Source organism: Convolutriloba macropyga, chromosome 6, assembly GCF_964194025.1.
Source record: "Convolutriloba macropyga chromosome 6, txConMacr16.3, whole genome shotgun sequence".
Lineage (NCBI taxonomy): Eukaryota > Metazoa > Xenacoelomorpha > Acoela > Convolutidae > Convolutriloba > Convolutriloba macropyga.
In genome coordinates this window covers 33,209,759-33,223,606 of record NC_134473.1, presented here as the reverse complement: position 1 = coordinate 33,223,606, position 13,848 = coordinate 33,209,759, and the positions used below count along the sequence as shown (strand labels likewise).

Below are 13,848 nucleotides of genomic sequence, written 5' to 3'. Positions count from 1 at the left end.
AAATTGACTCCATCCGAGATACAGCGAACAGAAAATCGCTGACCGGGTAGATTCGAGTAACAACTCTCGCGGACAGAATTTTTCAGCTGGCTTTATTATGGATTAGCTGTTTATCTTAAAGAAGGTACAGCGTATATTAAACTCGGGTTGCCAATTGTACTTTACACTGGAACAACAACATCAAACAATATTAAACAGCTTCATTAGCTACCCATTAGATGGCATGTTCTCTACAAATTCCTTTTTTTCTGGACATTGGTAGGTTCATCGTCCAAAAGTAATCTACTCTGGACAGATTTACTACCGTTGAGAAAGCTTGATGAAATTGTTTCTCTGATCGGTGAAGTGACAATGCTACGCAATGAGATAGCCAGAAATAAAAAGCCAGTAAAGAACTTCAAGAAAGTGAAATGACAGCTCTTCCAGTTGTCAAAGTGCGACAGTAATCACAAACAGCAAGGGGGATGAGTCCGAATTGGAATCGGTATAGAGGTATCAGAAAGCCCCAGAACTGGTGTCTCATATATGTCGAATTTCAAAGCCAGAAGCTCACTTAAAATCGTCTCATTGCGTTTTAAAGTCAGATGATTAGAATGTTAAATTACCCAATTTCCGGCCTGAAAGTTTTTCTGTGCACTTCCTAATACCCACAGAAACTGCACCGAGAATCAAGAGAAGTGAAGATCTTTCTCCCTGGTATTCGCTCTGTTCGGTATAAAACTTAAGAAATAATTGCTTTTGCCTTACTCTGAAAGAAAACGCATTCAGGTTGTAGGATTCTTGATGGTTATGATGATGTTATAGACGATACTTACCTTATCATTTACTTTGACCTTTTTTTGTGGATAGTAAAATTTTAGCGTATTCGGAACCATTTGAAACTTACCAAAAGCAGTTGGCTCTCAGAAAAGACTATAATTTGATTCTTCATCAACGTTGTCCTTTTATGCTAAGTTTTGCGAGATATTGAGATCTTTCAGTTTTTAATTTAGTTGAGCTTTCGTGACAAGAAGCTAGCAACAGTACTAGCAATTGGCTGAAGCCTTACAAACTTCAGCATGAAATTGAATATAGTTTATCTCTAAGGGTGTTCTTAACTTCAATCAATAAATTAAAGCTGCAGTCCTTCAATACAACGGAGCGACTTATAGTTTCGACGAGATTGTTAGTCAGTTGTAACCCGGTGACGAACCAGGCCGGCGTAAGGGTCTAGAACCAGGCTCGAATATTTGGGATCCTTTGAGATTCCTGAGCAACCACAACAGTTGGTCCGCCGACGCGAACAATACGGTGACACAAACAGCAACGATACTTCAGATCAATTAGGTGGACCAAAGCGCAACCAGTAATGATGACCAGCGCAAGTCTCATTAGACACTGGAAAGCAGTTGATTGAAAGTCTAGTGGTCAATTCAAGACGTTAGAGAAGGAGCAAGCTGACCTACTCGAGCTTTTCTGCAGACACCTAAGCGAGCTAAAAGGCCTCCTGGCACAAAGCAAAACTATGTTAGCCGAATGTGCCTATTGATGCTTTGTCGAGGCGTACGAACACTTAGAAGACAACAGACAGCAGCAGAGCTTACTGTTGAAATCATAGTATTTTGAAAATTTCGATAATGACACCAAGCGTATGTTAAGAGTTTTCCAATGAGTAGTTCACAAAGTGCCATTTCTCCGAGACATTGAACGTTGTCCCACAGACGTCGCCGACTGATGGAAAGATACATTGCGAGCATTCAAACTATTGGAAGCTGATGCTCCAATTTTCAATGGACTATCAATATTGGAGACGTTGAAGGCAGAAAATTCAAGCGATTCCGAAAAACAGATATTGTCTAATCAACTGGAAGAGCTACTAGGAACGCTAGATTAGGTTTACGCGGAATGGATTCAAATAATAATACAAGATTGCACCCTATGATTTATGAATGTCAGTGATAATAGGGGTTACTGCCGAGACCTGACCAAGCAGCAGAGGCACAGCAAGGATTTTGGAAACCAAACGTCCCTAGTTGAATCCCCATCGAGTAGTAAAAATGATCCAAACCAGACGGTAGTTGACAACGATAAAGACGCCTCAAATTAGAGGGAGAAATTGTTGAGTTTTCTCAGCAGTCTGCTACCAACCTGAGAAAAGAACTCATTGTTGCCAAGTCCCGCTCTTCGAGACAACGTGAAGTCGAGCAAATGGAACTTGAAAACTTGATGGCTAAGCAGGAAGCAGAGCAGCAGCTGATATAACGGCAAATTCAAATATAATATGAACGTGAAGTAATTGAACTACGTCGATTTCAAGAAGAAATACGTTTACATCAACAACAAGAATTACCTCTAAAGTTGCAAGAAGACGAGCTGCGTCTGCGACAGCATGAGCGAGCCTTGGAAATGGTTAGAAAGAAAGCTGAAGCCGACGAAGAACGCAGACTTTCCAAAGGAAGCTCAAGATCATCTGGATCAGTGACAGATAAGATCGAAAGTATTGGATCAAATCGCAATCATGAAAGAGCAGAAGCGTGGGAAAAATCAGCTGCTCAACGGTCCGTCCCCAGGCGGCCACTGTCTCCAGACTGTGTTATCGACCCTCCCAAGAACGTCACACAAGCCGTAGGCTACCAACGTTTCAGCACCTACCCGAAAACGACCCAGCTGTTCCAACCGGGTGACAGACTTTTCTCAACGCAACTGACAGAACCGAGCATTCTCAAGAAAAAAGAAATACGTAAAACAATTAGAGTAACGGACCCACCAGCTCGGTTGACAAGGACGAAGATTCAGAAGCAGGGAACGTCCGCATTTCAAAACAGAAACAGGAGTCAGAGTCCCATTAACAACTCTCGAAGCAGGTCTGCCGAGAGCAGAAACAGGAGCACAGTGAACCAAGCTACTCCCCAAGTGATTTAGCAATCAGTGCCGAGCGGTAGTGCCAATGGCTTGCCAAAACTAAAGTTATCTGAGTTCTCAGGAGATACGCTTGAGTGGTGGGGTCTTTTTGATGTTGTTTTTCATCAAAAAGCAATCAGCGATACTGAAAAGATGCAATACCTGAAGACTAGTTCCACGGATCGATCGAAATCAGCAATATCGGGAAGGGGAGTCAGCTCACGAACATACTATCATGCTTGGGATATACTCTGTGAGAAGTATGGCAGATAAGACGTCATAGTCAACGCTCGGTCAACTTGGATGCACATCCGAATTACAATCAGAAGCAACGCTAAGTTCAACAACGAGAAAACTTTTTCCGCATCTGTGAACAATGGTTGTATTATATGCAAGATCGTTGACTATCGAGGCAATCGGATGGTTTTTAAAGAGTGGCTTGCCTCCAAAGCGGTAATTCACGAGAACTTGTTAGCACAGAGAAACTCGTCGTTAGACAGAAAAAAATTCCAAAGCCGCGACAAGCCGAAGACGAGTACTTTTGTTTTAAACGCTGAAGATTTAAGCAAACCTAAGAACCTCGAGTGGCCCTTCAAAGACGGAGAACACCCTACTAGGATATGTGAAAAGTTCAAATCAATGAAAGTAATTGAACGACTAGAGCTTGTTCAGAAGTTCGCACTGTGTTTCAATTGTATGAGACCAGGTCACCTGTCGAAGGACTGCAAAAGCAGGACATATAGTGTACCCAACGGTGGCAAGCTTCAGCACATTTTGCATAGTGACCGCTCAATGAAGGAAGTTGCAGCAAGTGTCTCAGACGCTACAACGCCAGTAGCAACCACCATCACTCAAGGAAGCAGGACTCCCAGTGGTGAGATTCAAACCGAGGAACTGCGACCTAAGCCTAAATATCCTAGAAATGTGTGATTCGGCATCCTCAATCTCATTAGAAAAATCAGTGTTATCTAAATTTCAATATCAAGGCAGCAAAGTGTCCTTATCAGTAGCAGGGATCCTTGGCTCACAGGATGTCAAGACTGGAATAGTGCTAATAATTGTTTCAGCCCATGAGAAGTTTCGACCACTGAAAACAGTGCAACTCTATTTGCACGAGAAACTGAAGTTGGGTGACCAGACTGTGGAGCTGCAAGAGTTGAAAGACCGTTACCCACATTTGAGGAACTTGCCAAATCAGACACAATCTAAACGATGTTCAAGTGATTCTTGGAGAAGGTTGTTTCTGCATCCATCACCCTTTAGATTTCAAGAAGTCAGAAGACAAAGCTGCAACATGGGCAGTGAAATCAAAAATTGGCTGGGCTTTAAGTGGTCCGCTGCCAACGAAGCAAGCAGCAACCCTCGCCACATTAACAACATCAATTGCAGATGATAAATTAGAAAACCAGTTGAGTAAGTGGTGGGATATCGAGTCCTATGCCTCAAACTGCGATTTCACCGGTCATTCAAAAGAGGTGCATCGAACAATCAACACAATGGAGCAAACAACGCGATTCAACTGTGAAAGATATGAAGTAGGACTTCTGTGGTGAGAGTACGTAGTGAAGTTGCCGAACAACTTCTACTCTGCAATTGGGCACCTCAAGTCTCTAGAACGACGCCTACAGAAAGACAAAACTCTAAGAATTCGCTGTCAAGAAACCACTGACACAGGTGCCAAAGCAGGATGTTTGCATATTTGACCAAAACGAACTGAATCAGACCAAAGAAACTGCAATGGTGTTTGCCACATCATCCTGTCATTAACCCACATAAGCCCGAGATTTTGAGAAGAGTTTGCCACGCTGCAGCAAAGTATAAAAAGGTAGCCCTTAACGACAAATTTTTATCTGGACTAGACCTGCTGTAGAGTCTAGTCGGAATTATTTTTTGCTTCTGAGAACGCCAAATAGCTTTATCAGCCGACATAGAAGCCAGGTTTCTTCAAGTTTCTGTCCCAAGCGATGACAGCCGATGTCTACAATTTCTCGGGAGAAAAACCCAGAGCAGAAGATAGCAGTTTACGAGCACTCACGGCACATTTCTGAAGTCCACCAAAAATCAGAAACATCCTCAGCGAAGGTGTATTTAATTTGACGAAATGTATAACAAGCCATGATGAAGTCATTTCACAGATCCCAGAGACAGACAGGCCAACGAAATTTGCGAAAACTTTCAAAGCTGAACCACAATCATCTTCAATCATTGGACTAAACTTGAGCGTGAAAACGGATGGTCTCATTTTCTGTCGTGGAACTGAGAAGTTCTAGCCAAAATAACTCAAGAGAATCGTCCTATCGTTTATCTCAGCAGGGTTTGACCCAATTGGGATATGTTTGCTTCACGATACGTATGCGGTTACTGCTTAAAAGCCTTTGGATGGCAATGAGACAAGCGTGGACAAATATGGTCTTTCGAACCCCCAAAACCGTAAAGTGATTGTTGCTCTGATTTGAGAAATAAGGACGATGTCGATAAATGGACTTCATTTCGAAAATGGGTGTACAAACTTGAGACTTCACATTTTTACAGATGACTCAAAAGAAGCAACGTGCAATTGTCGTCAAAGCTGGCCAATGTGATAGGGAAAAGCCTTGTAGCACCTATCAGGCACACGACAGTTCCGAAGTTAGAACTTCAGGCCGCAGTATACCGAGTTTGCCTGAGGAGGCAGGTATTGAGAGAGCATGATGTGAAAATCGACCAAATTCATCGTTGGACTGATTCTTCTAGTGTTTCAATGGTTGCAATCAGCACACAATAAACAGGTTTTTTTTGCCGACAGAATAGCAGAAATTGTGGAAAACTTTTCAATTGATCAAAGGAATGTGCATTGAAGGGCTCAAGAAATCCGAGTGGTTAAATGGGCCGGCATGGCTCCAGAGAAGTGAAGAATTTTGGCCGAAGCCGTGGTTTCAAGAGAACGTAGACGACCCGGAGCGAGCTATCAATTCTCTAGCAACAGAAACACAAGCTAAGCAATCATTTGACTGGAACCGCTGCAGAAGCTGCAATAGAATCAGAAACTTATCGTCTACTGCATGAGATCCAAGACGAAACAGAAGAGACCTCTCAAAGCAGACGACATCCACCAATATTGTTTCGATTTGTTCAAACCAAAAGCTTCACCACGAGAACGACTTGATGCAAGATTTACGAGAACGACTTGATGAACATCTGTTCCTATTCACCCATAACGGATTTGCTTACTTCGGGTCGTTTGAATTCAATTTCTTACGACATAAGTTGAAGAGATGGTGCTGCCTCTTCATTTGCGTAACAAGCAGAGCAGTACACATCGAAGTTGCACAGTGATTTGACACCGAGTCATGTCTAGCTGCAGCGACAAGATTCATAACAAGAAATGGCTACCCATGTACCATTATCAGCGACGACGGCACAAACTTCATTGGAGCAGCCAAGGAACGGAAGGCATTCCTGCACGAATGGGACGAATCTAAGCTTTAAATTGACTTTTTGTTTGTTCGGAATTTAAACCCTCCCGGAGCGCCACTCTGGTTGAATCTGGGAAAAAACGGTACGAAGTTTTCAGAAAGTCATTATTGCAGTCTTTGACAACCGAAGCCTCAAGGTTGAGGTAATCAGCACATCAACATAACTTGTAAAGCAAACTCTCAACGCTAGACCCCTGACAGCACTAAGTGACGACCCAGAACCCTTGACAGCTCACACTAAAATCATTTCCTATTAGGACGTGAAAACGCGAGTGCACCAGTTATACCATCCAGAGAGCAATACCATGACCTGAGAAAATTTTTCAAAACAGCTCAAGTATTTGCAGACATGAGCTGGAAAAGACGGACTAGTAAATATCGTCCACAATGGAATCGTCCACAAGATCGAAGTGATGAAAAGAACATGCGCGAATACTGAAAGGAGAACTTGTTTGGATGTTAGATGATTCAATGAAACAATACGAATACAAAATAGGAAGAGGCATGCAATCCTCAAAGGGAGCGATGGCGTCGTGAAATCAGCGAGAGTTAAATTGGCACATGGAGAATTCAACAGAGTTGAATTGAAATTGGCGCCAGTATTCTATGGTGGTGTTTCCTAGATCAAAAACAGGGCTCGCGATGTTGGCACCACTATTGAACAGAAGCAAGAGCCATTATACAGCAAAAATTAACCCTGAGACTGGAAAAACTTAAACTCAAAAATGACTAAAACTGAAAATTTTTTCAAGTTGGGACTCCAAAGTTGTCCACCCCCGATTTTACGAGCGGAAAACCTGAACAAGCAACGGTCTTAGCACTTGTTTAGGGTAAATTCTAAGCTACCCATAGAGCACGGGAACGCTCTTGAATCAGACCCACAGGTGTGGCTTTCAATACTAATTTGGTGCAAAAGGGCTAATTTTCATATGCTGATGATTTATAGCTTATTTTCCTTGTACGTTAATTTTGTGAACACTTCATTTGTTTAAGGACAAATGCCATATAATTAAGGCATCTAGTGCTACGTAATAGCTATCCGTGCTTATGTCAACAAAAACACATTTTGCAGTATTTTGACCTTACAGAGTAAATACTGACCTAAATCACTTGATTAACCAATCAGGAACGAGTTATGATAGATGATATTCACTTTATTATTTACCTTAATCCATTTATTTGTATAGTGATATTGTATCTTGTTCAGAACCATTAGAAACTGTTACAAAACGCTGTTGGCTCTCAGAATAGACCATAATTGGGTTCTTCACCAACTTCAGTCTTTTGTGCTAAGTTTTGATAGATCTTACAATTTTTTCAATTTTTATTTTTTGAGCTTTCCTGAAGAGAAGTTAGCAACAGTTCTAGCAATTGGCTGAAGACTTACAAACTTCAGCACGAAAGTGAATATAGTTTAGCGTTCTCTGGCGGTTAGCATTATGCAGCTCGCTGTACTATCGATTACCTGTCGATTTTATACAGAAGGTACAGCCTATTCTCAACTCAGTATGCCACCTCATTTTTAGGTATTAACCGCAGTTGCAAAAAACATTATCAAGAAGTGTCATTGGCTACCCATTAGAAAGCATGTTCTCTGCAAAATTCTATTTTTTGGACATTGATAGGCTTATTTTCCGTGGAAAACTCCGGCGTATCTTGACGGTTTATTGTCTCGAAATGATATTGTTGAACAGAAAATTGTGTTTGAACAGATTTTTGTTTTTGAGAGGGTTGATTTCTTGAATGCTATTAGTATAGTAGATGTGTCCTTTTTGCGTCAATTTGCAATTGCCTGAGTTCCTCAACGGGGTAGCCAATGATTTTTGTGTGTTTGACACCGTGTTGTCATTAAATGTTGATATCTTTTACCGTTTTTTAAAAGTTCTGACAGTGTGTAGTGTTAATGACAGGTGTCATTTGATGCTAATTTAGCGTAAATGAATGAGGCGAATAAATTTTAACTGGAGCTCACAGCTAATGGTTTTCATGACCTTAACTCTATTTTTTGAGCTATTTTATGAGATTTTGGTTGGTTTTTAAAGACACGTCTTATAGGTTGCGATTGATATTAATTTATTTTTTATTGTTTCAGTGCAAAGCTAATGCTTTCTGTGACTTTGACACTATTTAATTCCTTAATTTATGATGGAATTTTGCGAGGTTTGCGAGTTTTTTTGTTTACTTTGTTGCCTTCTCTTAGCCTCATCAGTTAGAGAACTCATCGGTTGCTGAGGATGCCTAAACTAGTGGAATTGATAGTTTGAGTTCACTGTTCAAAGAATAATAAAATTTTGAAATTCTGCTTTTTGAGTACGTATTGCTTTCTTATCATTAGTCTCATTAGTGACGGCTTTCCTTGGTTTTCTTTTGCGTGTATTGAAGTTTCAGTGAATTTGATTAGTTTTTTGCATGGCAATCGATTTTTTAATTTGAAATTTTTGACGTTATTGTTCTATAGTGTGGCGTATGTTTGGCTTCATAGCCTCCTGGTGTGGCGTATGTTTGGCTTCATATTTTATCTAATGATTTTAGTGACTGAGATGCTGTTTTCGTATTCTTAAATGAAGTTGTGATACTTGCCTTCATTTCTAGTTATATTGTCACTTTTCCAGCCCCTAGGACCGCTGAAGTGTTTTTATTACTTTAAAAGGTCTTTTCTGTGGCTAAAGATTTTGGCTTGTGGCTATGTGGCTTTCTCTTTTTTTTTGACGTCCCTGACTTATCTACTAATTCTGGTTTTTGACCAATTTATTCAGTTTGTCTTACTTTGTCATTGATTCTAACAAGGTTGTAATCTGGTGTAAGCTTTCTAATGATTGCCCCTTTTCTCCTTATTTTCCAGTTTGTCCATATTTTCATAATCTTTTGTTTTTTTTGGTGATTATTAAAACAATAGATGTTGAAAAAATGTTTTTGTTTTTTGACTGGTTCATTTTTGCCCATATTGGGGATGGGCTTTGTTTACTGTCATTGTTTAATGTTGCTGCAAAATTTTAATTGTGAGGCCCTTAGTTAGTCTTTGTGCTCTTGTTTTTTTACTTAGTCAAATAAAAGTTTGTTTATCGTGAAAATGCTTGTTCATCATTTTGCATGAAGTCTTTTTTTACTTCTCTAGGCTAGTGTTGCTTTTTGCTCATTCTGCTTAAAACGCAGTTTCTGGTAAACAATCATAAATGAACGGAGACAAAAACGAAATCAAGCATAGAAACCCTTAAAGCACAATTTTAGATACCTTTGTGACCATCTCTAATTCGTATTGGCATTGATATTAGCCTCTTTATCTCCTTATTAAGAACCAGGAGTATATCTAACTGTTGAATCACATCAAAATTTGTGGCACTTTAAAATATTTTTGTACAAAAATCAATCTTCTGTTCTTCAATCGCTATCAATGCTATCGGAATGAATAGACGCTTTTTCCGGCAATCAGCTGGTTTGATCTTTTTGGAAAAATTTAAAATTAATTATTATTTTCTGTATCAGCAGGTCCGTTACCTCAATTCTGTATCTCCTGCTCTATCTATTCTACCGCACGTTAGTCTTTTTTGCAGTTATTGCGACAACCTGCCGGCTATATACCGTGGTTTCATGAGTGTTAACGTTAACTTCATCGGCTCAGTTCTGTACCTGTTTCTATATTTCGGTCTTTTTTTCTATTTGTAGGTCCGTAAGTCTAATTCTGTTCGTAAGTCCGGATGTCAACTCGTATGGCGGCATGTAATTGAGGGTATAGTTTTTCAATGAATGGACTGACCAAATGTACGGTGCCGTTTCATTTGTCTGGAAGATGTGATGAAATGTTGTTTTTTGATTATAGTGATGGGAGCAACTCCGAGCAGCAATGTAGATCTATTCGGAGAGAAGTCTTCATCAGTTGAGTTGGAATATGGGCTAGACCAACGTAGTGATAGTGCTACTGGAATTAGTCGAGGAGCTCCTGGCGATTCAACGGCTCCCGTTACAAATGATAGTCTACTAAGCTCTATGGAAGCCAATAGTGCTTCATTGTTCAACTCGGGCAATGCAAGTCTGTTTTCTGTTAGTGGCGGTTTACAACAGAAAGGAGGCAATTTGAACGATTCCCTTGGGACTAACGGAAGTAGCAATAGTGCATCGTGGAATCTGTCTTCTAGCAATTCGAACTCAATCAACCAGCCGGGCGGAAACTTGTCCAGTGGAGAGTTCATGGGGCCAATGGGTTAGAGGAATTCATCTATTAATTAGTGGATTAATTAATGGAGTAGCAGCCAGTTTGGCAAATTTCCGGCAATCTTTCTTTTTAATAGCCGCCCTCATCTTCTCAGCCGGCTAGTATAGCGCTCCTATTTTTTTACAATTCAAAGAATTTGAATTGTATTGGGGCGCTGTCTTTTTTTTAAGATCTGTTCACACAGTTTCATGATTTTTGAAGTCAAATTGGAGTAGTGATTTTGGTCACGCCGAAACAGGAAGTGGAGCGAAAAAGCGAGTGGTTTTGCGGCGTGAAATTTTTTCGCTCTAAATTTAAAGTAGTGAGAAAACGGTGTTTGAACAAAAATTCGCTTTCTTGCTAGTGGTTTTTTGTTCACATGCGGCAATTTCGCTTTGATTTTGTTCAGTTTTTTCGATTTTTTGGATCGGATTTTCTAAATGGTTTTCCCAATCCACTCATAGTCCTTTCTAGGTCTAGTTTTGTGTTTAGTCAATGAAAATTCTTTGAATTGTACGTCAGGACTTGTACTGCTATGTTTTTTTGTTTCGTCGTCTGACGCTCTTTTTTCGTTTTACATTTGTTCACACAGCAAAGCTGAAGAAGTCAAATTTTCTGAATGAATTCTTCCTCTCACTAACGGCATTTTCGCGCGTGACGTCATTTCTCACTCGCTTTAGCAAAAGTTTTTAAGTTAATTGCGTGATTAGATTTTGATCATACGTGACTTACCTCACTCAATAAAATGACTTTTGCACTTTAAAACTTAAGTTTAATTCGAATTTGTTCAAGGAACTCATATGTGCAGTAAAGGTCCCTAATAAGAGGCTTCTGTATAGGAATGAATTGTAACAAGCGTTACTAATTTATCGCTGAATGTTTTTTACCAAGTTTTTTGAGCGACGTCGATTTTTTTTCAATTTAGATTGTATCTGTTTCTATCTCTATAGTAAATGGATTTATTTTCCTTGTTAATAGCCGCCTCAGCTTTTCAGCCATCTACTATAGCCGGCGCTCCTAATTTTTTACGACTCGAAGAGGAGTATTGGAGAAGTCCTTTTTTTAATCAATTTTATTGGAGTGATTTTTGAAGCGGAAAATAAAACGCGTGAAAAAATTTGGAATGATTTTGGTGCTGAACAAAAATTAAGAGCGGATTGAAAAGAGAGTGGTTTTTGTTCATACCGCTGTTTTTGAGAGAGCGAGAAATTGATGTGTGAAAAAATTTTCTCTAAGCGCGCAAAATTTTTTTGTTCACGTGCGGCATTTTAAAGCAGTTTTTTCAATTATTTTGGTTAAGAGGTTTGGTTATAATTTTGTTTTAATTTTAGGCTGGTTTCGGTAGTGGTTTGAAGGTTTCTGGATATTAATATGAATTTTATGATAAGTCGGAGGTTTTTAATGTAATTTGCTGATTTTCGGGCTAATTTTTGCGTTTTTTTGACGATAATTTTGTTTTTTTTTACGGGCTCAAATGGGTATTGAAGAAACCCTTTCTACTTGGGCAATTTTATGATAACAATTGGTTACAGTTTTTTGTGTAAGAATCAATTTTTGTTGAGAAATATGACAAAAAAAAATGGCGAAAATTGGAACTATTTTTCTTAATTTTTTTGCAGTTTTTCGTTTTTTTTTCTGTTTTTAGCTAAGTTTCTTTGCCTATTGTTTTGCAAGCATCTGGATACCCTATTGGCTGAAGGGAATTTTTCTTTCGATTTATATGTTTTTGAAATGTAATAAAAATTTAGTAACTTTTTCCAGTTTTTCAGTGAGTTTAAGTTTTTTTCAGCTTTTTTTCATAAATTTAGCCTGAAGTATTTTTTCAAAGTTCATATAAGTGGTTTTTGTAAGCACTAGTTGTTTTGATGAAGTTATTTTGGCAGAGATAGTTTTTTTCGGTATCTCAATTTATAACAAAATTTGATCAGATTTTATATCATATTTTGACAGATTTTATTGTTTTTACTTTTGTTTCATGACTTTGTTTCAAGATAATCATCATTTAGTGAAGACACGTTTTGTTTGATGAGTAGTTGGATGGCGTTTAAATGGATTTTCACTTCGAGTCGTTTCCGGAATTTTTCCGGCTATGTTTTTTTTAAGATCTGTTAACACATTTTCACGATTTTTGAAGTCAAATTGGAGTGGTGATTTTGGTCACGCCGAAACAGGAAGTGGAGCGAAAAAGCGAGTGGTTTTGCGGCGTAAATTTTTTCGCTCCAAATTTAAAGTAGAGTGAAAAAACGGTGTTTGAAAAAAACTTTGCTTTCTAGCTAGTGGTTTTTTGTTCACATGCGGCAATTTGACTTTGATTTTTACTGTTTTTTCGTTTTTTTTTGGATCGGATTTTTTACTAAATGGTTTTTCCAATCCATTCATAGTCCGATCTAGGTCTAGTTTTCTGTTTAGTCAATGAAAATTCTTTGAATTGTACGTCAAGACTTGTCCTGCTATGTTTTTTTTCTTCGTCGAATAAAAAAATGTTTCGATTTACCTCATTTTGCCGCTTTTCCAACATTTTGCGTGAAATCTTTTTACTTCTCTATGCTAGTTTTTCTCTTCTCTCATTCTGCTAAAATTGATTTTGAACATCAGTTGCTCAGCAAAGCAATTCAAAATGAACAGAGTCAGTATAAAAAATTGAAGTCAGAAGTAGAAACGGGATAAACCCATAAAGCCCAATTTTAGATGCCCGCTATTTGAACATCGTTCCTCTAAGTATTAGTTACCTCTCTCTAATGCTTATTGGTATTGATAGAAGCCCCTGTAGCCCCTCTCTGAGAAACAGAAGTATGTTCGACTACGAAATGAATATAATCCATCAAAATAAATCGGACTTAAAAAATGTTTTTGTACAAAAATCTTTTTTTTTTCAATAACTTCTGTTCATTCAATCCCAATCATGCTTATTGGAATCAACGGCGGCTATTTTCTGGCAATCTGCCGGGTATGTTTATTAATAGCCGCCCTCTTCTTCTAATTTTAACGACTCGAAGAAGAGTATTGAGATTCTACAGTTTTTTTTAGCAGAAAGCAAGATTGTTCATGACTTGAATTTTGACTTCTTTCTGTTCGAGCATTTATCTCCGTTTTTAATTGCTGCCCTCATATTCTCAGCGGGCTATTATAGTGCTCCAATTTTTTTACAATTCAAAGAATTTGAATTGTATTGGGGCGCTGTCTTTTTTTTAAGATCTGTTCACACAGTTTCATGATTTTTGAAGTCAAATTGGAGTAGTGATTTTGATCACGCCGAAACAGGAAGTGGAGCGAAAAAGCGAGTGGTTTTGCGGCGTGAAATTTTTTCGCTCTAAATTTAAAGTA

At 38.8% G+C, this 13,848-nt stretch overlaps 1 protein-coding gene across 1 annotated transcript in view; it reads left to right on the top strand.

Annotated features, from left to right (window-relative positions):
• The window catches only part of LOC142341627 (uncharacterized), a 61,971-nt gene that overhangs the window by 33,310 nt on the left and 14,813 nt on the right, over positions 1–13,848 (top strand). Inside the window, exon 9 of the mRNA XM_075392728.1 lies at positions 10,153–10,533. Within this exon, the coding sequence (XP_075248843.1) occupies positions 10,153–10,533 (381 nt within the window). The remainder of the gene's footprint in view (positions 1–10,152; positions 10,534–13,848) is intronic.